Source organism: Phytophthora infestans, genomic scaffold (genome assembly GCF_000142945.1).
Source record: "Phytophthora infestans T30-4 supercont1.28 genomic scaffold, whole genome shotgun sequence".
NCBI classification, from domain to species: Eukaryota; Oomycota; class Peronosporomycetes; order Peronosporales; family Peronosporaceae; genus Phytophthora; species Phytophthora infestans.
Window position 1 is genome coordinate 599,123 of NW_003303731.1, and position 24,970 is coordinate 624,092.

The window sequence follows — 24,970 nt, forward strand, 5'->3', positions numbered from 1 at the left end:
GATGCGACCGGCATTGAGAACAAGGCTACCGTGTAGTAGCGGTGAGTGGGAGTGTTGCAGTTGCACCGGCTCAGCACGGTTAGGCGTGACCGTTGGAGCCGTTACTGAACCGTTCCACTATTGGCTGGAACTGCTTCTGGAACGCCATTGGGTAATCACATGCTGGAGCGCTATGATTGGATGAAGGCACATGGCATTAGTGATTACGCCACACTTACGAGAAGACAACAAGAGGAACAACAGAGAGATAGTGCTTAGATAGACATGTGAGACAGTTTTGATTAGCACTCATTTACTCACTTCGGTATTTGCCTCTTACTCAACAAGCCCCAAGCCAATATAGATGTTATCAAGATGAACACCAATTTTCCCAGCAAGCTCAATAAGATCGTGATCACTCGTTATGTCTCTAATAAGCTCTATTATATAATTTATTTCGAAAACTAAATATTTCCGGATATGGATTTAAACCATGACTGAAACGCAACTCTCCGATCGGTTCTTCTACCAAAGCTCGCTGAAGAGCGATCCAGTGATCAAGGTGTCTTTAGGAAAGCGCGTACCATTTGTGATCGATTTGACTCAAGGTTCGTATCAAAATGTCGTCGTTACCATCGATGTTACGGCTCAGCGCAATGGAAGCGAAGGATTTGCTTCGCTACATGACGCTTACGCCATGCTTTCATACAAGTTATCGATGCGGAACGGTGCGACAGCCCAGACAGCTGCGGCCAATCGTTTCCACGCGACTCTGAAATGTGGTAATTGGAATGTTATTGATTCGATAAGTTTGGAGCTCAACGGTAAGACCATTGTATCCATGGCTGATTACAAGCGCTTTTGGAAAAAATTCGAGCTCATACACCATATAGTCCTCAATACGTTGAGAAGCATGGTGCAGAGTTTTTATTCTACCCAGATGCTGATCGGTCGATTCTATACAGCTCGGGAGCCAAATTCTACTACGGGAGACGGATACAATAATACTAGCGCATTCTCATCTTAATTTGGAACGAGTGCAGCGGCTGGCGGCGCATCTTTCGTCAATGATGGCTTCGTTAAATGACTCCCATCCAAATCCTCCTAGCGCGGGCACTGATTTCTCTAGCTCTTGGCCATCACTCGGCTCCGCTGCTGCATCTACCACGATCGCTAATCAAACCGCACGCGGAGCTTTCGTTGCTGGCGCAATGACATCTAACGCGATTATGGGTACTGTACTTGGAATTATATGCTCAAGATTGAGCCGGCGGTATCGGCATCATATTTCCGAGGAGCTTGACTTAATGGCCAAGCCTAAAATCCGTCTGCACTTCCGCGTTAATCAGGGCGTCTCCTCGGCTGGTGTCAATACTACGAAGGGTATGTCGTTAGCATCTACTACTATCTCGTCAGGTAATACTTGTCCGGTAAGGGTTGCTGCGTCCTCAACCTATAATCCAATAGCTGGAGTGCTGGCTCGTTCAGGATCGCATGGGGAGCGGTTGTAAACGCGCTGGAACCAACTATTGATGGTACTTATATGTCATTTACAACGAGTCGTCTCTATGTGCCGGTTACGCATCTAAAGAATCCTCAAGCTATTATCTCGACGCCCGTGAAGAAGGTTCGTTTCAACGATTGCTATGGTTATCTTTTCTACCAACGCGCCGGCATCGGTAAGCAGTCAACTCAACTTAATGCATCCTTCTATATACAGCTATCGGCTAGTGTTAAGAACGCCAAATACGTTATTCTACTACCGTTTGCTGAGCAGACGAATAGTCTCAACTCAGCGGCTGTGCAAGTGTTTCAGAGTCCGTTTGATAGCGCTCCTTGGACGCTACACCCTGGCTCATCGATTAGAAATTTCAATGTTCGCATCGGTTCGACTCAGTGCTTTGATTAGTCATGACTACGACTTTCATCAGTTCTCTAACGAAGTCTCCAAAATTAGTGCTATCAATGGTGGTCTGACACCTGAACTAGTTAACGGGCTGCTTGGTTACCAGTCGTGGTCGTTGACCAACCGCGTCCTCATTGCTGATGTTAGCCGCCTGACGGAGCGTGGTGTCCCTCAGAGCATCCAAATTCAAGGCTTTAACGCCGGTTGCGAAGGTGTTAATATGATAGTCCTCGTAATGAGCGAGCAGGAGCTGACTTATGATCGTCTAACAGGAGAGGTTTTGGATTTTTTACAACTGCTTTAGGGAATTATAAATTTAATTTAATAATATGTATTGGTATATAGATACCATGTCCACACAGCTCTGTTTCGGTAAGCACAAAGGCTCAACCGTCCGAGAGGTCTTCCTTATGGACCCAGAATATTGTCACTGGAACCATTCTCAGGAAATGCTCATCGGTCCGCTGATTCTGATATTGCAAAATTTCTATTGAGTAAGTTCGGAAATGAACCAAACGATGGATCGTATGTGCTAAATTTTGGTAAGTACAAGGGGAAGTCAGCCAAGCAAGTTTTCACTCTTGATAAAGAGTATTTATACCGGCGACGATCGTGTAAATTTTCTACGGAAAAAGCTCCGAAGCTACGTGCTGCTATTGATGAACTACTTTAGAACTACGTAATTTAGGTATGTGATGTAAAAAAAATGGTGGATATAAAGCTTTTAGATCTTTTCGAAGTAATCCTCCGTATCGTCGAGCTGATGAATACATAACATCGTACGTCGAGGGCGCATGGCTTTGTCAATAAGTTCCTCAGCGATCTGAGTACGGAATAAATCCTGAAGCCTCCCCAATTTATCTACAAGTTACATTAACTCTATATCAAGCTCTAAAAAGTAGTAGGTTTCTGCATGAATATCATAGTCCATTGTATTTTTAGCTAGCGGAACTAGATCCTGGGTATAGCTAGAAAATATGTTAAACTTTTCGTTCGAACGATATTCGTCTTTGAGTTGTCTAATGCTTCTTCCTCATATTCAAACGGAATTTCATCATTGACGATGTCTTCAAGCTGAATCTCTTCATTTCCAGAGATTGATTCGTAAAAATGTAGCTTCTCATCCTCAAGATTTAAACTCGTTTTCGACGTTCATTATTACTGATTGCTAGTAGTGAGTTTATATACTTAGTAGTTTATGTATCAGGATCAACTCATTACTTTTTTGTTTACTCATTTATGATTTGTCATGATCTAGACTTATTGATTAGGGTTCCTTCTGAAGTAGCGAATAGTGCTCGCGCTCTCAGGTGGTCGAGCGGTCGTCTCGTTAAAAATGATCTTTGAGCTTAGAAACGACTAAACCTATTCTCCTTGCTCAATTTTAATAAGAAAAAGTAGGCTGCGTGAATAGTCACTATTTACTACTGATGTGTGTGGTAAATAGTGACTATTCACGCAGCCTACTTATTCCGCCTTTTTGTTGGCGTCGCGTACATTCAGTCTTCTTTCTCTTGGTTTCAGTATGGGTTCCGCAAGCAGCGCCGCTCTGCCCATGAGCGAGATCGACTTCGAGTCGTACAAGGGTCTGCGCTACACCACGGCTGTGCCTAACACGGGCGACGCCACGCACGGTCCCACGTACGAAGTGCCCAACACGGTGCCGGTCGACGAGGCGCAACAGACGCTGTACCACAACTTCTTACGTGGGTGGAGCCACGAGGGTGGCTTCGGGCGACTGAATAGGAATGTGTCGATCAGGATGGGATCTCAGCTGCAGCAGAGCTTGGTCAATCGCCTCCTTTATGAACTCTGCATTGACGAACCGAGGCGGTTTAGACACCGGCTCATCAGGATCCGACGGCGGATCATCATGACCACACTGATCCGCCCGAGCTTTGGCTACGGTCGTCTGGAAATAAATGTGTCGATCTGGATCGGAGGTCAACCGCAGTGGAGCTTGGCCTTTCGCCCCGTGTATGAGGTTTGCAGTTACAAACCGATGCGTTTTAGGAATCGGGCTCATCGGAATCCGACGGTGGATCCTCATGACCACACACATCCGCCCGAGATTCGGCTACGCTCGGCTGGATATGAATGTGTTGATTTACGGTCGTCCTGCGGCGCACCGGGGACGGATGGGAGGTGAGCGTTGCTCACGAAGAACGGCGTCATGCCCGTCGAGGAGTGCTCGGCGTTGTTGAGTGCGAATTCGGCTAACGGCAGGAGGGGACACCAGCTCGTGTACGAAGTCGCGTAGCTGCAGAGAACGTCTTCAAGGACTCGGTTGACGCTGTTTTAGAAGCTTAGGGGGTCAGGTTTTGGGATAGGCGAGGCCAGAAATATGTTTGTAGCGAGTTTGTAGCGAATTTATAGCCGCAATCGTAGGCTCTGAAACGGCCTGTGGGCTAAGAAAACAGCAATTTACTGATTATGCATTTTTTAGCCCAGATGGGTGCTCACGCTACACTGCAAAAAGCGAAATGAGGCCCCGGTTCAGAAATCGAAGTCCACTAATTGAAGCAGACTATTCTCTTTTACGGCACGTTTTACACGTAATTACTATTAGCAACAACTGGCTACGTGGGTTAACCCTTATCAGTAGCATTTTTCTCTTAACGGCTCGCTTTTGGGGCCGCAAAAATAAACAAAGCTTCATTCTTGTTTTTGTTTCTGGTAAGGGACAAGTCGCCCAACCGCTACTAGTTTATCATCGGCCCGCTACATTGATTATCTGCGGGTTTGTATATTTTGTGTATGTGCGATATGTGGCCACCTCTGCTGTCTATGCGTTGTGTGATTGCTTGCGTCAAGGTTAGCATTGCTGCTCTGAAAGGAGGTTAAGCTTTGTGTTTGATGCAGTACTCAAATGTGTATTTCGTGTACTCTGTAACGAGGTTAACTTTGCTGTTCCACAAGCTTAGTGTTCAATACGGTGCTACCAATGCATACGTTTAGGTACTGCTTCTTAAGCATGGAATACATCCAGTATTAGCTCTTACTGCTTACTCTGCGTTACCTTCTGCGACGTTGAGTGAGTTGTCCTCCACAGCCTCGTCCTCGAAGAAGCGCTTGCGAACAAGAAGGTGGCGCTACTTTTCGAAGGCAGCAACAACAGACTTGTGAATGCGCTCCCTCGTCTCCCACGTTGGCTGCCAGTCTACGAGGTAGTACGCCTGTCTCTTCTCGCCGCCTACGTGATCGTCGTCAGCATCAGATGGAGGAGGCTCGACACACCATTCGCGAACATCGTCAAGTACCGCCCGTCGCTTCTTCCGCTTCTTTATGGCTTCGTAGATGACTTGGATAGTTTCGGGAAGAAGGCTTGCTGATGCGACGATCGCGTTCAAGGTAAGTCGGAGGTGGAAAATCGCTTCATCATCCAGGCGAAGCTTATACGCCTTGTCTGGTGTGATACACTGGGTCTTGAACTCTTTCCAAGAGCTAACGGGGGGTTTGGTCAGCTTGATCGCTGACATGATGAGCAGTGTGACGGTAAGGTGGGGTGTAAATTGCAGAATGATTTCAATATTAAGCAACGTGGTAGGAAACGACTGGACCAGGCAAGTAGCGTGTCATTACTGGACGCAATCTAACGCTATGACTTCGAATGCAAAGGTGCAGGGTCGGTGATGCGTCCCGCAGCGTGAAGTTGGTGGTAGCTACGGCTATGATCGTTGAGAAGGCCGCTCTTGTGGAGCTGGCGCAGGACTTCAAGACATTTTGGGCTCCACGAGCGGTGATCTTGTGAATAGCGTAGGGCGTTTACATGTTAGCGAAATTTACTAGACACTATCTAAGTGTTAGCTCCATGTTAGCTGACTGTAAGTGCTGGTGTTAGTTGTCAAAATTAAATTTTCTGGCTTATTAACTTGTTCGAGTATGCTACCTCCTACAACAATCGATAAACGCGCCTTCCGTTTGGCCCCACCTCCAATGAAATGTACTCTGGCCACGCAGAATTTAGCTCAGCTTCTTCAAATTCACTGATGAGATCGGGTGGTGTGTGTCGTTCACGGCTCCAAGTAGGGACCTCCCACCCCACCCATTTGACCACTGCATATCTACTATTTCCATGGCGTATATGCTCTCAACAGGAAATAGTCCTTCGTCATCACTTGATACAGGAGACCTGGCCTCGCTGTCAGTTCGATCAGCAGGTGGGGACTCTAACAACTAGATTCCTGGAGTGGGACTTAAACCTATATAGCTGTTTTCAACATCTGGGTCATCATCAACGCTGAATAAATCGAACGGTGAAGCGATAGCATCTGGCTCAGCATCTTGAACGCGTATTCGCACAGGTTTATTTAGGTCTCGAACGCTTACTTCTTGTAGCAATTGCCCAGTTTGATAATGTCGACGCTGTGCGCTCGCTGCACGCTGACGCCGCGAGAGGCGCACCATGCTCTAGATGAAAGCTTTAAAATGAGGTTAATTTAGATGAGCCTTCATTTGAGGCTAACTATGTATACTACAAACGTTCCCATCAATACACGGTGTAATTATCTTAATGTAAATTGACTATTAATGGATTGATTTAAAATTATAAATTACAGATGTTTCGACTTCAACGGGGAAAGATATGGTACATATTTGCGCTTATAACCTCGTCAAAAAAGCGATTTAGCGTATAGGGAACGGGTGTAGTCGTGTTCTTGGCAAAGAAACCGACGATATGAGATCAATGAATCTAACACCTTCAAAGCTAGGCTGCAGTACCTTATTAATATATTTACTTCTTCAAGAAAGAATAAAGTAATGATAGCAAGTTGACGGTTTTGACCCAAATATAAACTTCCGACACATTGTAACATGGTCATGGTGATGAAGCTTGCCATAAAAAAGATGCGTTAATGTCTATTGTATTATTGTACGAAAAATGGGATTGAACAGAGATGTCCCTGTGAAGTTATAAAAGATCTCGCACAGCCATCAACTTCTGGTGTAGTCATACCGATTGTTTCCGCATATTCATGATAGTATTTCTTACTAGACACTAACTAACTGTTTTCTACCCGTAGATCCGGCTATACAGTCAGTGTATAGGGAGAACATTACTTGCGATCTTGAAGGAAAGCTAGCAGCTTTACCTCAGCTTGTGTCCCAAAGGCCAGCACTTCATCGCGATACGTTGATGATTTTCGTTCAGCTTGAAACCTTCGGAGAGGAACAGCTTCATAAACGTCACGATCATCTTAAAGGTAGACCTTGCTGGCTTCGTAGCCGCTTCTGTCGAGCGCCACATTCGAGGTTCTTGCGCGTACCAGGAGTACCATGCGTCTTTTAAGATCGTAGCCGCAGAGGTACGTATTCGCTTTACTGTCTGCGTGTTGCTGACCGCACCCTCACTTGTGGTGTCTCCTGATTCTGTTCGTTCGCGCTTGTTGTAGATTTTAGACTCCATGGTAGACAGTCGGGCGTCAAGCGTTTGGTTGACTTGGATTAACTGCTCAATCAAAGCCGCTTGCTGACGAAATACTGGGTGGTTCGTTATATCTTCCGAAGGAATTGGAGGGGTTATCATGTTGGGTTTCGCATCCGGACTTGTGCTGCTGGACAGGTGAGACGCCCGTGCAAGAAGCTCATTCACGGATGCCTCTTTCGCGACTACACATGCCTCGATACGCTGGACCGCTAGGGCGTCCGACTTCACGCCTTTCAAGTATGAATAGTAGCGCAACACGTATGCCATGAGGGTGTCAGCGACGCGTGCGTTTATGTTGTAAGCCTCCACATCCAGTCCAGTCGAGGCACCAAACAGCGCAGAGGCGACAGCGCGGATTCTTGATTGCGTCTCAGAGTCGAAGAAGTCCAAGGCTAGTAGTGGTACCGGTTTCGCAGAGTCGTGGCCACTCAGTACTCGGGCAACTTTGTGATCTTCGGCTGGAGTATTAAAGTAGTATGCGAAGGCCTTGTTGGCCGACGTCATATTCCACGCACCTCTATCGGAGATCCATTGGACGCACATACCTGACCCATTCGCGCGCTGCGCTCCTCCTCGTCGAAAGGAATGCAATCTCCGGTTATCACCCACATCTGCCCTACCCATGACTCGCTCGAGAACGCGATTCAAGTAGCTGTGGATACCGGGCGAGGCGTCCACCGTTTTCGGCTGTCCATCAGACTTTGGTGCGTCTTGAGCATGGTCGATCAAGTCAATCAGAGGAGCAGTTAACGTCTGAGATGGTAGGAAAGGTCCTTGCTGTTCTGGAAGCTGGTTGAGAAGTGCCGTTGTTGGTGATGAGCGCGTGATTAGCGCAAGGGCAACGGCAAGCAACGGACACGTGGTAAAGTCGGATTCTGAGAAGAGCGATAAGCCTTGCTTCTCGAATTTCTTGACCCGGATGAACCGACCGAAAAAGATATCGCCGGATCCAATCGTCAGATTCGTTTTGCGGAGAAGCGTCAGGTCCGACGCGCGCCCGAAGAGGTACCAGAGTAGCCATAAGAGCGCCGCATCTTGGTAGTCGCTGGCGAAAGTTGCAGTTGAGTACAAATATTCGCTCATGTGACGGGGTCACACAGCACCTTGCGCTAGAGGAAGTTATCTTCCGAGAGTATACAAACTCTCAGTGAATGGCAGTTCACAGGCCCCCTCTTTAGTTAAAAGAGAGCGAAGTGACCAAATTAAGGTAGAATGTAAACTGAGTATATTTATAGGTAGATAAAGTTTGGGTTTACTACAAACTATAAGTCACCTATAGAAATGCAATGTCGTTGACCAATGGTTGATTTGAACGACCTTGGTACTTTGTACCAAATATCCCGAAGTATGACGTGTCATACTCCTGAAGTGTGAAGTGTCACACTTCATGTAACTAGGGTACACTTAGGGCTACGTACCCCGTTACATCCTCCCCCACTTAGGTTCGGTTTACCGACCAATCAGAATGAAGAGGTGTTCGTCACAAACTCTCATTCTCAAAGTCGAAAACCATCGCCTTGGCCGCGCGAGCGCGGCGGAGGCTCACTTCACAGTTAGAGCCTCGAGCAGCAGTCTGTGCGCTCTTCTTCTTGGTCTCCACTTCGAACGTTTAATCATGCTTCGTGGCACTGCTAAGAGCGGTGCGAAGACACGCTCCAAGGCTGCTGCCGGAAAGGCGCAAGCCAAGAGCACTAAGCCTCACGGCAAAGGCTCGGCACTTAAGGAGGCTACTCAGGTGGCCTTCGAGGCGATCGGTTCCTCTGGTGACGCGGCTGTGGGCAAGCGAACAAGCAAGCGTCGCAGCCCGTCACCCTCGGCCTCTGACAATCGTCCGAACCCTCGGTTCGTGGAACATGAGTTCGACTCTGGCAGTGAGGACGAAGCCGAGTCCGAGAGCACGCACGATGCTCCTGCGGGCTCTGTGGGAGGGCACAGCCCAGTGCCCAGTGAGCACAAGGACGACAGCGTGCAGTCGCTCGCTAGTGATCAAGGTGATCACAGTCCCAGGACGTCTGTGCGCTCTGAGAGTCCGGCCGTCAAGGCTAAGGGCACTCCCAAAGCCGGTGGCGATGAGGAAGAGAATCCTCGCAAACGTCTCTCGCTTGCCGAGGGTCTTGCGCGTGCTAAGGCCTCTAAAGCCGAAGGCGCCAAGCCCTCAAAGAAGCGTACAGCCTCTAAGTCTCCACTCCGCGAGGAGAAGGAGACTCAACACTCCTATCAGAGTATATTCGAATCCTCAGATGAAGAGGAGGAGAAAGAGGAAGAAGAGGAGGAGGGTGCTATTTCTGAGCCCCGGGAGGTCTCGAATGACCTCGACCAGCAGCAGGAGGAATTCCAAACTGCCCAGCGTGTGCGTGGGGGTTCGGTGGTGGCACCCGTCAGCCAGGGAGCTGCCATCAACTCAAAAGGGTATTGGCCTCCCGAGGAGAGCTCTGGGGCTGACCTCTTCTTAGCGATTCTCGTCGCTCCTCGTGGCCTTGTGGGCGGCCACACTTCTAGGGGCATCTACGAACGTGCCCTTGTTCAGAAAGAACAGTTGTTCGTTGACAACTTGGAGGCTGCTCGGTGTGTGCTTCTCGCGCAACACCGCATCCCTCTTAAGCACTTCACGACTTGTCGTAAGAAGCCCGAGACCCGGGGTGGTCTCTATCCTCTTTGGGGATATTCCTGGGTTATGCCCGAGAACTGTCCCACGTGGAGCTCTTGTGAGGACATGTTCTGGGCATGGGTGGAGTCTCTTAAGTACTCACCCACGGAGTTACGGGAGCTCCATGAAGATCAGCTGCTGTCCCGCATCCTGGACCAGCGTGATCTCCGTGTGAGGTTTGCCCACTTGATCAGCAACCGCATGCTGTCAAGGGACATCCTGAAGCGCGCGGCTTCCAGCGCTCACGATGAGTGCGGGTACGGAATGTATTCATCATCCGTACCCCGTTCGGGCAAGAAGCCCCGGACTACTTATGAAGCTGCCGCCGCTTCTGTTCCCAGATTGCGACAGCCTTCGGGCAGTCAATCAGGAGCCGTTCAATCGACTCCCACGAGTTCTCGGAGTGGGCATAACTCTCCACTTCACGAGGAGCTGTCGCTTACCGCGACGCCGTTGCTCCTGGAGGATCCGCTCCACGTGGAAGTGGACTTCTCCATTCCGGTCAAGCAGGGGCGGGGGTGCCCTCGCACGAGTACGAGTACTCGGCGCCTCCCGAACGCCACTCTCGTCCGAGTGCTCCGACTGCGGGTCCGACACAGGGCCCTGAGGTTGACCGCCTCCGTCAACGTGTCCTCGTGCTTGAGATTGCACTTCCCTTTGAGACTGGCGGTGATGCTGCCGCCCAGGCCGGGAATCAGGGCGAGTTCGCTCGTCTTGCGAGCCGCCTGGACCTGTTGGAACGAGAGGTCGCGAGCCTGCACCTGCGGGTGGATCGCCGGGCCTCTTCGTCCGATCTGGACGAGGCCTTTCGCATGAATTGACGGATCGAGGCTCTGCTGCCTCGTCCGGAGCCGCCTGCGGCACACTCCCAGACGTACGCGTATGGTGCGTACCCGTCGTACTCAGCGTACTCGGCGTATGGCGCCGGGGTCCGTTCGTACGGAGCCCCTCCGGCGTACGGTCTTGACCGCAGCCTTGCCGTTCCGACCGAGGCTTGGGTGCCTGCTCCGACGCCCTCGTCGACGTCTGTGACCGGCCCTTGCTTCGAGGAGCTGGGTCAAGGTGGGTCTGCGAGTCAGCAACCCCCGTGCGGATCAAAGTACCGTCTAAGACGTCCAACATAGAACGTCGGGTGCGTCGTCATTGACTTTGGCAGGTCGATGGTATACGACGCACCATGTCCGGCCAGGACTGCAAATGGCCCGATGAAGCGGTGCTTCGGCTTGTTGCTGCCGACAGAGCTGACAGTGTCAAGAGGTAGGTTCTTCGTGTCTAGCAACACTAAGTCCCCCACCTTAAATATACTTAAGTTTCCTCTTCCATGTTTGTCGGAGTACTCCTTTTGTTTATCTTGGGCCGCTGCCATGGCATCGCGGACCCTGCTGACAACGCTCAGCTTGGTATCCATAAAGGATTCCACTTGTTTCCGCAGCGAAACTGGTCTCACATCCGAGACCTGGCAGGAAAGGGCTTTCCGAGCCTCTCCCCCACTTAGAATAGAGGAGTCAGTGTCTCCTCGAAGAGTGAGAGGCACTCTCGGGTGACGGAAGCCGTTCAAGTAGAGCCCCGTGGACGCGTGCACCGCGTTGTTGAGCACAAACTCAACAACTGGAAGCTGCGTCGACCACGTACGTGGTGCTGCCGCGCACACACTGCGCAGAGTGTCCTCAAGCACTCGATTGACGCGCTCTGTCTGGCCGTCTGTCTGCGGATGGTCCGCAGTGGACATCTGCAGACGAGTTCCCAGTAAAGGGAACAGCGTTTTCCAAAACGCAGCAGTGAACCGCGGGTCTCGGTCCGAGACAATCGTCTCCGGGAGACCGTGATAGCGGAACACGCCATCGACGAACAACCTTGCGGTTTGTTCGCCCGTAACAGTGACGGGAACCGGAGCAAGATGTACCATCTTGCTCAGCCGACACACGAACACCAAAATTCCGGTGTTGCCGTGTCCGTCGGCGGGAAGCCCAAAGATGAAGTCAAGACTCATCGACTTCCAGCAGTCAGTCGGTACGGGCAGGCTCTGTAGTGGAGCCGAAGAGTGCCCTGCGGGTTTGACCCGCTGACATGTTTCACGTATTGGGTGACCCACTTGTACATGTGGGTCCGCCAGAAGGACTGAGATACCGACAGAAAGGTCTTCTCGCGGCCCAAGTGGCCGCTGGAGGGCGCGTCATGCGCCTCCGCGAGGATATCGAACTTCATATCCTCGTCGTTGGGTACGACCACCCGTGGAGGATCAGTGGGCTCCACCCGGTAATAGAGGAGACCCTCTTTAAACGTATATCGGTGGAGCCGTGAGCGCTGTCGCGACGAGAGCCAGTCGGACTTCGCGCTCGTTCCGGCCATAAGGAGCTTGACGATAGGCGCGACAGCCTCATCGTCCCGATACGCCATGCGTATCCGATCATATAGATCCGCTGTCACCCGCGTGATGTGGGCCAACTCATAGTCAGGACGCCGAGAGAGGGCGTCCGCAAGCACGTTGAGCTTGCCCGGCTTGTATTCGACGCGGAAGTTGTATTCCGCGAAGAAGGACAGCCACCTCGCCATCCTTTGGGAGAGGTGAGGCGAGTTAGTCGCCGTCCTCAAGGACGCATGGTCTGTGTAGATCACAAAGGGCCTAGAGCCCAGAAGGTGAACACGAAACTTCACAAGGGCATCTTTCATTGCCAGGAGCTCTTTGTCGTGGACAGGGTAGTTCCGCTCGGCGGATTTGCGTTGCCTGGACTGGAACGAGATGACTCGTTCGTGTCCAGCCGTGTCGGCCTGCAGCAATGCACATCCGATGGCGTAATCGGAGGCATCGCAGACGACGCTAAACGGCTTCGTCTCGTCCGGCAGGGCCAGGACAGGGGCCTCTTGGAGACTGGCCTTGATGCTGTCAAAAGCATCCTGGTGCTCCTGCTCCCAGCGCCAGTCGACGTCCTTCTGAAGAAGACTCGACAAGGGCTTAGCGAAGCCCGCGTACCCTGCGCTGTACTTGTGAAGGTAGTTGGCCAAGCCCAACCACTTTCGAAGATCCTTCTGGGATCGGGGCGTCGGCCATGCTGCTATGGCCTTGACCTTGTCTGGGTCAGCCCGAACGCCCACGTTGCTTACGAGGCAACCGAGAACCTATAATCTCTGGTGACGCGAAAACGCACTTGTCGATATTGGCGTAGAGCTTGTTCGCTCGCATTACGTCCAACACTCGACGGAGGTGTCCTAGGTGCACCTCCATGGCCGTCTTGCCTCCTTCGGCACGGCTATGGACGAATATGTCGTCTGTACGAAGGTACGCAAAGGGCGGAACAATTGCGTCATCAGGCGATTGAACGTCGCCGGGGCGTTAGACAAGCCCTGCGGCATGACGAGCTACTCCCAAAGCATGCCGCTTGGAGTGCTTACCGCGGTGAGCGGGATGTCGCTCTCTCGCATCAGGATTTGGTAGTATCCGTCTACCAAATCCAGCGCACTGTACAGTACGCTCCCGGCCATGTTGATCAACAACACATCCTTTCGTGGGATTGGTGTTTGGGCCGGCACCGTTGCGTTGTTCAGCTTGTTATAAGCGTGAACCAGACGCCACTTTCCGTTCGACTTCTGAACGCAGAAAGTCGGCGTCGAGTGCGGGGATTTCGACTCCCGCACCATGCCTGCCTTCGCTTTCGCGGCGAAGAAGGCATCAATGACCTCGCACTGTTCGCGCGGGAGAGGCCATTGTCTCGTGACACAATACTTTGTGCCGGGAACGAGATCAATCTCGTGCCGTACGCCTCGATCCGGTGGGAGTTGGGTCGGTGGGTGTTTGTTCACCACGTCCGCATACTCCGCCACCAAAGGATACACCGGATCCTTGGGGTTCTTAAGGATCTCAGAACCCAAGCGCGTCGGACGCTGCTTGTTTAGGTCTTCCGGGACGGTCTCGTCCAAGACCGAGGAGGAGTTCAGCTCCTCCCGAGTGATCTCAGGTCTCATGAGCACCATCTCAGCAATCTCTCCAGCCTTAAGGTTGGCCAGGAAAGCCTCAGCCGTCATTTCCTCGAGGTTCAGTATCTCTGCAACCTCTGGCAACGGTTCCAAGTGGACACCAGATGTCTTGACGGGTAAACCGGTCTCGCCATCGAAGATGTGATAACACTCTTCCACCGGCCTTGTCGGAGGAGCCCGGGCCCTGGACTCCGAGTCGCTTGAAGCGACGTCGATCTGAACGAAGTTCGGATCCGACTTGAGGCGGCGGCGGCGTCGTTGACGACGGCGACCGTGACGTGGAGCTTTGCTTCCCACGTCTAGGGATGTCGGCGCTACGACATCCGAGGCACTCGTGGCCTCGTGTGGTACTGTGGTACCCACACAGGAAGCGTGTTCGACGCCTTCCCCCTCAGTTAAGGTCTGGGCGACCGCGTGTGGCACTGTGTTACCCGCACAGGAAGCATATCCGACGTCTTCCTCTTCAGTTAAGGTCTGGGCGATCGCGAGTGGAGCTCTGTTACCCACTCTTAACACGCTGTTCTCAGTGTTCGTGACAGCTGCAGCTGTCTGCGGAACTATTTTACCCGCCTGTGGACCTAAGTTACCCACTTGGCCAGCGTCTCTTCTGGGAGCTACCACCATCACAACATCCTCGGAGTCGTCATATACGTCGTCGACTCCCAAGCATCTGCCGGATGCTTTGGTACTATGGCAGCCCTTGCGGGCGCCCCGGGTCCTGACAGAGGTGGGAACATGACTCACCAATGCTCTGTCGGACTGCGCAGGGCGGCTGGCACCGATTGCCTTGCCTCGCCAGTCGATCCAGGGCTCGTGCTTCTCAAGCCAGTGCATGCCCAGGATCATATCATATGGATCCATATCGAGAACAGTGAACTGTTCGAGGCTGTCAAAGTCTTCAAACTTGACGGCCAAATCCACTTGGACGTTGGGGACAGTGACGACCTTCCCGTCGGCCAGTCGCACTGACACCGTCCCGTTGCCCTTGCTTTCTCTCAAAGCATCGGACAGCTTGTTGCTGCTGCGAGCAACCGTCTGGCGGCGTGCGAAATTCTTCGATGCCCCAGAATCGATCAAGATTCTAAAGGGATGATCGTATCCCCGTACACATCCGTGTACTACGAGCAACCCGCCGCTGCTCTTCGCCGATTCGAGAGTGCAAAGACTCTCAGGGGCTAAGTCCCCGTGGTACGCGCCACCCGCGCACCCATCACGAAGACTTAGTTCTTCCCCAGTAGGGCGCCCCGCTCCTACTGGTTCCCGGCGTTCCCCTGTCCCCGGGATCCTGGCTTCTGCCAGCGACCCTTGAGGACGGGTTTGGGGAAGGACCGTCTGCGGAGTCTTTCCGCGGAACAGTCGCGCTTGAAGTGGCCCATCTTCCCACAGCCGAAGCAGCGGATGTCACGCTGTTCGGCGGACCCGAGCTCCATGGGAACTGGTCCGTTGGGGCTTGTTCGACCGGGAGCCGACAAGGAACTCCCTGGCCACGCTGAGGCCGGCGTACGCGCCTGGCGATAGCTGTACTCTTCTTGAAGAGCCACTTGAATCGCCTCTTCAAGAGTGCTTGACTGCACCCGGAACAGCTGAGTGCGTGCGGGGCCCACTCGAAGGCCGTCCATGAACACAGTCATCTTGATGTGTTCGTTGAGTGGGTTTCCCATTAGGGATGCCGTGAGCTCCCATATCTCTTGCACGTACTCGTGCAGCTCGCGCCTCCCTTGTTTACACGAGAGGAAGCGCGAACGCTGGCGGTACTCGTAGTTCGCCGGGAGGTACGCGGCTCGGAGCTGTTCACACAGCTGAGCCCAGGATGTGAAACATCCAGGGGATGTTGCTTCCCGTGTGTACACCCAACTCTTAGCACGGCCGCTAAGGTTGGAGAGTGCAAAAGCAACACGGAGTTGCTCGGTCGAGATCAGAGCCGCGTCCATCGCGAGCTCTACTTCTCGGACCCAGAAGTGAAGGTTATCGCCTTCCTTCCCTTCATACGGCTTAACCTTCAGCCGTATTGGCTTCGGGTGAGGCGGATTTGCTTCCGCCGCCGGAGCCTGCAGGTTCTCCCGCACATGCGCGATGAGGCCCTGCTCGTACGCGTCGAACGCATTGACGCGCTTGAGCTGCTCAGCCGGTGTTGACACCACCAGGCTCTGCAGGGCCCCCATCCCGAAGATGCCTGCCATCATCCGAACCGATTCGAACTGAGAGTCGTTCATATAAGAGAAGTCGTTCCTATCCATGGCAACGAGCTTAGGAGAGGTTCAGGTAGTCTACCCGCGGTGGCGTGGATTGACTACGAGTGCTACCAAGTGTGACGGGGTCACACAGCACCTTGCGCTAGAGGAAGTTATCTTCCGAGAGGATACAAACTCTCAGTGAATGGCAGTTCACAGGCCCCCTCTTTAGTTAAAAGAGAGCGAAGTGACCAAATTAAGGTAGAATGTAAACTGAGTATATTTATAGGTAGATAAAGTTTAGGTTTAATACAAACTATAAGTCACCTGTAGAAATGCAATGTCGTTGACCAATGGTTGGCTTTGAACGACCTTGGTACTTTGTACCAAATATCCCGAAGTATGACGTGTCATACTCCTGAAGTGTGAAGTGTCACACTTCATGTAATCAGGGTACACTTAGGGCTACGTACCCCGTTACAGCTCATCTGCATAAGAGCTTTCTTCGTGCATACTGGGTTCTTGTTAACAAACTTTCCTGTCTCGCGTTTCATGCAGTAGCGCTCCAACACTTGGCGTTTCTTGAGCAGATCCTTTTCAACTGCGACGCGATGCTGGGGAAACTGGTCGAGCAACCAGCTCTTTGCCTGTCGGCAGTACTGCATCAATGAGTGACGAGCTAGAAGCTGTTCCTTGCGACCTTTCTTGAAGGCGAGGTACATGCCAAATCTGTCCACTACACCTTCTAGAACCAGCGGCCGTGTCGCGGCTCATAGACGCCTCCAAGTATTCCCACGTCACATCTTCGTCTTTTAGAAACGCTAGAAACAAGCGTGCTGCGCTTTCCCTAGCGCGCTTTGTGTTGGCGGGGGCAAGATTGTTGAGGCTCATACTGAGTCGGAGATGTCGGAGCTTTCACGTTATTTGAGAAATTTGCTAATGACTTACAGTTGTGAAAGGATATCAATAACTGGACCGCCCCTTATTTACACATCACCTTTCTGATTGGGCAAATATCTACGGTTACTCTTCTTTTATTCGTTTAAAACTATCAAAAGCATACACTTCATTGCCTAATATTGTGAATAGTAACTTCAAGTATGGTCGACTATATTCAATGAATATTATTCATTTATCCTTTTCAGGGAAAAAGTCCACTCAATTCCAGAGTGAAAACCAACATGACGCGAGTGTATCTCGACTATAACGCCACGACGCCGGTGGATCCTTCCGTAGTACAGGCTCTAATGCCTTACCTCGGCATTCAGTTTGGCAACGCGTCCTCGTCCTACGCGCTGGGCCAGACAGCCAAGAAAGCAGTGGCCAATGCGCGCACCCAAGTGGCGTCAATGCTGGGCGCTGCCGATCCGAGTGAGATCGTGTTCCTCTCAGGCGGCACAGAATCCATCAATTACGCTATCAAGGGAGTAGCGCTGGTCGCTAAGCGTGAGAGCGGACGCAACCACATCGTCACGTCCAGTGTGGAGCATGTGGCTGTGTTGGAGACTTGCAAGTGGTTGGAGACGCAGGGCTTCCAGGTCACGTACTTGCCTGTAGATCGCTTCGGCTGTGTGTGTGTGCAGGACGCGCTAGACGCTCTCACGCCACAGACTTGTGTAGTGTCAATCATGCTTGCGAACAACGAGGTGGGCTCTTTACAACCTGTTGCAGAGATCTGTCGAGCGGTGCGACGATTCGTGGAGGAGGAGGAGGACCGCCTGTCAATTGCTGTGCATACAGATGCTAGTCAGGCAATTGGTAAAGTGCGCGTGAATGTACAGGACCTTGGGGTGGACCTGCTCACTGTGGCAGGTCACAAACTATACGCACCCAAGGGTATCGGCGCAATCTACATTCATGAAGGAACAGTGGTGGACACGATCATCCACGGCGCCTCACAGGAGAACGGACGCCGTGGTGGGACGGAGAATGTTGCATTTGTAGTGGCACTTGGTCAGGCTTGTGCATTGGTGGAAAAAAACCTTCACGAATACGCAGTCAGGATGCAGGAGAGTAGAGCGTTCCTTCTCGAGCAAATCCAGAAGCACTGCAGTCTCACTAACGTCAGTTACCAGGTGAATGGCCACCCGGAACTCTATATGCCCAACACACTCAGCATCAGCTTTGAGAACATCAGCGCGCCACTTCTTTTGGACTGTAAGTTGCCTTCTATGCCGTATAAAAAAGGATGACCATGCCCTGACTCTCTTGATTTTGCAGTGATCGAGGTCGACGGCATCTACGCTAGTGCAGGATCAGCATGCCACAGCCACAAGCAAAAGTCTGGCAAGGGACAGGAGTTAAATCCTGAGGGTCAGGAGGATTATATGACTGTTTCACACGTGCTGGCGGCCATGCGCGTGGCTCCCGCGTTTGCTAAAGGCACGCTGCGCTTGTCAGTGGGCCGCTCCACTGGGCAGGAAGAGCTGCTGCATGCTGCAAACGCGATTCACAAGGCCATTCAGCAACTGTTGGCTTAGCTAACCAACACAGTCATGGAACTATAACGTCGCACATAAGTGACATCATGCTCGTCGACCAGATTTAAAAAAAAAAAAAAACAATGTTTGCATGTATTAACTGACTCACTTTTTGCGTTGTCATGACGCGAGTACACGATTCCTGGCGATACAGGCTGCCGACTTTGTTCATTCATTCCATTCATCTACTTAGCACACTCTCAGTAGCGCTTGGAAATCCAAGCCAGAAGCCACTTGAGGTGCGTGAGCATGTACTTGAGCGCTCGAGTCCACTGCTCGTCATTACCAAGTGAAATCGGCAGGCCTCCGATCTTACCGCGCTCCACTTTGTACGGGAACTTAAGAGACGGTTCTTCTTTCATAGCGCGACGACCTGCGTCCTCCACGCACTCGAGAAAAAGGATCATGGCTTGATTAAAGCCACGGCGACGGAACATGCCGCCATCGCTGTACAGACTGTACTCCTTGCCATACATGTTAACCACTCGAGAGAAGCTGCCTCGCGGCACCAGACGGTTGCGAGAAAATTCAAAGTTCGCACGATCTGCAATGGTTGCAAGTAAGAGCACTACTTGGCCCAATGCGGCGTTGATTTCCACCCACTCCACTGGCTTCGAAGGCAACCGGCCGAGTCGCAGTCCGTTGATCGTACCGAAGAGACCATCGTGCCAGATGTGGAAGACGTCATTGCATACATTGTAGCGCTGAAGACGTCGCAGCATATCTGATGCATGCACGGCGAATACACTGACAGACTGACGCTCGTCTCGACTCAACCCCAACAAATGCTGCAGGAACGCCCCTTCAGCGAAAGTGCCGTGGATCAACTGCTCGAGGTCCATTCCAGTAGACCAAAGTTCGCGTCTCTTTGCGGTCACTTGTACAGTCTCATCTTCGATAGCCTCCAATTCGGCCTTTAGTCGTCGCTCTTCCTCCTCTAAAGCTCGAAGCTCGGGGTCATACTGCCACTCGTCGGCATCGTAGTCGCCATCTTCACTAAAAGCTCGAGCTGAAGCCCGCTCTTCGTCGGCAAACTCGGTAAAAAAACGCTCGTACTGGTCTCGATCATCCTCCAGCTCATTAAGCACCCTAGTAAGCATAGACGCCCGGTTTAGAGTCTCGCAAGTAAGGTATTAAATAAGTTGAGTTCTTGTTCCCACGCACAGAGTAAATCGGTCGAGTACTGTGGCCTCGCAATCATGACAAGTTGGCAGTCTCTTTTTAAGAAGGAGCGTACTGTGCACAATCAAAGTGAAAAAACGTGTTAGCATGTGAAAAGGAGTGCCCTCTACGCAGGTAAACAGATCCACGTGCCTGCAGTCGAGCAATTCCTGAAACCAACTGAGGTCGCTGCTGTCCATACGGCGTTTGCGGATCAGACGCCTTTGTCGCACTCGTCGATCCAGCAAACTCTCGTCTGTTTGCTCGGAAGCTTCATCTTTAACGCCCTCTTCAACCTTTAGCTCCGATCTTTCTTCTCCATCCCACGAGGGTTCCTCCATTCTACCGAAATCAGCGTATGACGCGGCGTATACCCATCCGTCCTCGTCACAGTTCGGAAGGGAATAATCTATTCCCCAGTCGGAAATCCACAAGTGAGGCTTATTCAGCAGTCGCGTAGGCACAACATCTGCAATATTCTGTCCAATATCTCCTCGATTGCAGCTCGTGAACGGCGCAATCCCATCCATAAGATCGAATATCGAAGGGACCCAGACCACTACGTCTTCGCGGTTGTCTAGCCGCTGCCGTTCCCATACAACCTCGGGGACGACAGCTGAATTTTTCTGCTGCTGTTGCTGGTTTAGTGAGTTCCTGGCTGCCTGTGTTGCTTCTTCTTCGTCTGCGTCTGTAGTTTCCCCCTTGTCAGATCCCTCGGTGAGTCGGGGCATTTGGTCTTCGTCATCGTCTTCGTCCGCTTTGCTGTCTCTCTGCTCGCACGGCTCCGCCGGGTGCTCATAGGCAACAGAACGTAACTTCATTATCTTTTCTTCAATAGACACAGGGCTGTACTGGAATTTAAGCAGCGCACCGCACAGGTGGCATGTAAAGAGGCTTTTACCCTCCATGGCGACACGTCTACCGCTTGGAAGGGGGCTTTTGGCGTACGGCGAGAAGGACGCAGTCGATGAAGACGGAGCTGGAGACAGATTCGAGGACGAGACCGCCCCGATAGCCGCCGTAGTAACTGGAGGTCGCGGGAGTGATGTGAAAATTAGTGGCGGCTGCAGAGATCCATTGCTGCTCATTAGGACGGCTACAGAGCTCAAAAACGGCCCGAAATCCCACCTAAGCGATGATAAGTAAGCGCAAAAGAAGGTGACAACGCTGGCTGCGTCGCAGACTGAGAAATCGAGCGAAAATGTATAGCGTCTCGGCGTGCTCCAAAGATGGTAGAGTGACGCCACCTCTCATCGCAATCTAACGATTGGCTGAATTAAACGTTGATTGGGTAAAAATAAGATTCACTATGTACGGTACTTTATCGTCTGTGGACGATCTGTCCACATGTCACGCTGCTCACTAAGCATGCCAATCACAGTGTGATTCACATGACGATGCACGAGCCGCCATTCTGTGCCTGCTGCTGCGCTGGTCCCTTGTCCACCTCCTCTACCTCCTGAATTTGAGGTGGCACCGTGACCTCATGCTTGGCGCTACTCGTCAAAGCCAGTGAGTTCTTGTTCCTGAGCTTGACGAAAATGTCGTCAGCCGCAGCCTCCTGCTGCAATTGCTGCTGCGAGGCCGCCACCATCTCAATGGGCATGCCCATCTTGGTGGCCTCAATTTTCATCTGCTCACGTAGCACTGCCTTCTTCACCGCGTCGTTCTTGAACGGTACTAGAGTAACAAGGAACAAAATGGTATTCCAAACAGATCAGTAGCATCCTAATATCTTTCCTCAGCAATGCCAGTCCTACCAAAGGCGTCTTCGATGGCGTCGGCGTCCAGATCCGCTGGCTTATCCCATCGATCCTCACCAGTTTCCGTATTGTGGTAATAAGTTCGTCCTCGCTTGGATGTTAGCACCGCCCAGCGTTTCCGCTTGAGTTTTTCCTCTACCATTTCAATGCCGTCAAACGCAACGGTCTCCACCTCGATCCCTCTGCCATTATCCGTCACCACGACCTCATACGGCCGTCCACACACCGTGCACTTGCTCAGTTCCAGCATGTCCTCTTTGGGCACGTTCACGCCGCAGCCCTCGCACTTGATGAAGCGCTCGTTCAGCGTCCCGCTTGCTGCGCCGTTCACTCCCCGCGTCGCCATTCTGGCTCGGGTAATGGCTCACTGAGAAAAAATGCGACCTACCATGATTGGCTTCTTCAGCGATAAGTTGCCGGTATCGATGATTTTTGATGTGGCCAACACAACTCATTTTGTCCTGTCAGACACAAAAAAATATTCTTTTGTTTGTACTGAGCAATTTCTGTTTTGTGTCCGTTATAACATATAATGTACTATTTTCAGTGAAGCTAGCAATCTGCGACCTTTTTAAGGCATACTCAACTCAAGTAAGCTCAGCATGTTTGTCCTATCGAAAGGACAAAATGGTATATTATTAGTGACATGTTTGAAGCTGCTATTACGACCACGTCGACACCAGACTGGCTCATGCACAGATAGAACGAAAACTAGTGTCCCGTACCCGGGAATGTAGGTGTCGTGCCAGGCGCTGGCGGGCAGGCTTATGTGCCAAGGAATCTCGGCGAAAGTCAACGGGCTGCGACGGCGGACGGCTGGTTCCCGTTGACCCCGCAAGCTCCCACTCACTTCGCACATGAGACCGGTGAAGTTATGGTGTGATTGTATTGGAACGCTACGATGGAGTAAAGGAACGGTGTGTGAGTTCCCTCCTATCGTCTTACGTGGCTGGGGACAAGGCCGTATGCGCAAGGTGGACCGCGTCTCGGACCTTCCTGTCGCCGCACGAGGACGGATGTCATGGAGAAGGACTCTTTTGATCAAGATAAACTGAAGCGGTGTCGTGTATAGGAAAGCGAGTTGGCGGTAGGCCCTCGTTCATTAGTCTCAGTCTTACATTTACTACCTCTTGCCTAAGCTGAGTGAAAGAAAGAAACAAGAAGCTTTTTGATATATTAAGTTACCTTGTGCTACCGTTCCTGCCACTTCTCGAGACCGTACTCCCTGAACAGCCGCGGACTACCCGACCCTAGAGGTAGTGTACGACACTTGGTGGAGAAGCAGGGCAGTCTGCTTGCTGGAGAAAGTCTCGTTTGAGTGAAGACTCGCAGAAGAGCGTGTACTACTACTACTTCGACGGAGAAACATTGGGGCTGAGATGTCTTCCGCGCAAGGCCCTTACGAAGACGTCTACGACGAGTCTGGAGACGAAGGAGCGGTCGCTGGACCGCAAGAGATCCTAACTGATCCCTCCCGACCGAGTTTGACTACTACTGAAGGTATTGGGGCCGTGCACTCTATGGTACAGCGTGCCGGTGTCCGAGTACGTGGTCAGAGTGGCCCGGATGCGGGTACTGGAAGGACTGAGGAAAGCTCAGTCCCGAGAGACACCTCGACGAGCGTTCCCGCGGCGCCTCAAGACTCGAACCCTGACACGTTCGTGGCGTTCCCGCCCGGATCTACCGACTCGACTGAAGGCTGGCTTAACGCGTATAGATGGCTCCAATCTATGGCGCCTCCTGAAGTGGCGGCGAACCTCACTGGTGCTTCGCGGCAGCCCTCGCAGCCTTGGAACACTGAAAACACGGGAAATGTAACCCCGAACGGCGGGCAAGTGACCCCTTCCCCTGCGAGAGTCCGGATGGTGATACCGTCCTATCAAGGGTACACTATCCAGAGTCCGGCAACAGTGGGACTAGGAACTGATCCCTTCCTCACGTCGGCCGCGACGCAAAGGAGCACTCCTGTGACCGTCGCCCCAAGTTCGTTGGTGAGTGGGCCCGGAGCTGCTCGCTGGAACGCCCTGGCTCCTAGCAGTGGAGTAGGCGTGGGGTTTCCCCCGGTGGTAACTCAAGCGTCCCAAGTGTCTCCAGGAGTTCCAGCGCAAGGGGCGCCTGCCGTCTCTTTCGCGACTGTTCAGCCTAACCAAGGTCCGGGGCCGGTAAACACTTCCCCGACGACAAGTGGATTCGGTCCGACTGTTCAACCCTCTGCTGCTGGAGTTGGTCCGTCTGGAGGATATGGGACCGCTGTGCCTGGTTACTCGTCGGCGAACCTTGGAGGAGCTCCATGGGGCGGCCCTAACGGAAGTTATGGCAGTAACTACGCCTCTGGGTACAGTCATCCCGCGCCTTCGACTGCTGTGGTGCCTTTTGGGATGCCTACTAACATTCGACACGCTATCCGCATGATTCAGCCGTTCTACTCTGATGGAGCGTCGGTCGAGAAGGCGAAGACGTTCTGGGACTCTTTTGAGCGTGCTACTGTGGGTCTGGAGGAATCCGTTCGTCTAAGTGCTTTCCGCGAGTGCCTAAAGGGCAAGACTGGTGAGGATTGGTGGACGTACTCTCGTATCAACTCTTTTGACACTCTCCGAACCCGGTTCCAAAACCTGTTTGTCTGCCAGACTCCGTTGCAGCTGATCGAGAAGCTCCAGAACACTAAGCGTCCGCGAGGAATGTCCGCCGAAGTGTGGGGCGACATGATCTCGGGCTTGTGTGACGACGCTCAGTGTTACGACGAGCAAATACGCTACCAGTACTTCCTAACGGGACTACGAAACAAGCAGTGGAGAACTGCTCTCGACGGGAGTATGATTGACTCTATCCGTGGTGCTGTAACACAATTACTGTTCAAGAACATGCATCTCCCTTCCGACAACGACGAGGCGTTCGAGAACACTTCGACGATTCGCACCGAGAACGCTGCTTTGGAACGGATGATGAACATGATGCAACAGACCCAGAATTTGCTAGTGCAGCAACAGCAACAGCAGCAACAGTTGCTGGAACGTCCTCTGGCTGCTGCTTACCCGGCTCCTGCCATGAATGTGGCAGCTGTTTACTCTCCTCCTGCTCAGAGTGTTCCGAATCCTCAGGCTCAACCGGCCGCGACCACTCCTACTACCCCGTTCCGTGGCGTTCGTCATGGCCCGGACTTGTACACTCAAGACGGTCAGATTGTGTGTGGTAGGTGTCACGTTCTTGGATGTAACCGGCTCAACTGTCGCCGAAGTAAGGCGACTTGCACCCACTGTAAGGCAGTGGGTCATATCAGCGTCGAGTGTGAACATCCTCCTACGAACGGTTATCGGAACAACCCGCCGAGGAACGGTCGTAAGTGCTTCTTGTGTGACGAACCTGGTCACTTGCTTTCGGACTGTCCTTTGATTGCGTCTCTGAAGACTCTTGGAGCGACTGCTTCTCAAGCGTCTACACCAGTCCAAGGACAAGCGCCCCGACA

General features: G+C 52.2%; 5 protein-coding genes across 5 annotated transcripts; 3 read left to right on the forward strand and 2 right to left on the reverse strand.

Annotated features, from left to right (window-relative positions):
• Positions 1-472: 472 nt before the first annotated feature.
• PITG_13220 (uncharacterized protein) lies at positions 473-887 on the forward strand (the record flags this gene model as incomplete). The annotated part of the gene is made up of 2 exons (XM_002899839.1): positions 473-814; positions 873-887. The coding sequence occupies 2 exons, from the start codon at positions 473-475 to the stop codon at positions 885-887; spliced, it is 357 nt and encodes a 118-aa protein (XP_002899885.1).
• Positions 888-1,049: 162 nt separating this feature from the next.
• On the forward strand, positions 1,050-2,189 carry PITG_13221 (uncharacterized protein; the record flags this gene model as incomplete). Its single annotated transcript, XM_002899840.1, has 5 exons — positions 1,050-1,057; positions 1,109-1,217; positions 1,275-1,423; positions 1,468-1,865; positions 1,924-2,189. 5 exons carry the CDS (start codon positions 1,050-1,052, stop codon positions 2,187-2,189), a joined length of 930 nt encoding a protein of 309 aa, XP_002899886.1.
• A 15,095-nt stretch (positions 2,190-17,284) lies between these two features.
• PITG_13223 (cysteine desulfurase, putative) lies at positions 17,285-18,664 on the forward strand (the record flags this gene model as incomplete). The annotated part of the gene is made up of 2 exons (XM_002899841.1): positions 17,285-18,260; positions 18,324-18,664. 2 exons carry the CDS (start codon positions 17,285-17,287, stop codon positions 18,581-18,583), a joined length of 1,236 nt encoding a protein of 411 aa, XP_002899887.1.
• A 119-nt stretch (positions 18,665-18,783) lies between these two features.
• PITG_13224 (beclin-1-like protein) lies at positions 18,784-20,967 on the reverse strand (the record flags this gene model as incomplete). Its single annotated transcript, XM_002899842.1, has 4 exons — positions 18,784-19,659; positions 19,744-19,819; positions 19,886-19,993; positions 20,072-20,967. The coding sequence occupies 4 exons, from the start codon at positions 20,830-20,832 to the stop codon at positions 18,784-18,786; spliced, it is 1,821 nt and encodes a 606-aa protein (XP_002899888.1).
• Positions 20,968-21,031: 64 nt separating this feature from the next.
• On the reverse strand, positions 21,032-21,871 carry PITG_13225 (uncharacterized protein; the record flags this gene model as incomplete). The annotated part of the gene is made up of 2 exons (XM_002899843.1): positions 21,032-21,424; positions 21,505-21,871. 2 exons carry the CDS (start codon positions 21,851-21,853, stop codon positions 21,132-21,134), a joined length of 642 nt encoding a protein of 213 aa, XP_002899889.1.
• Positions 21,872-24,970: the final 3,099 nt, after the last annotated feature.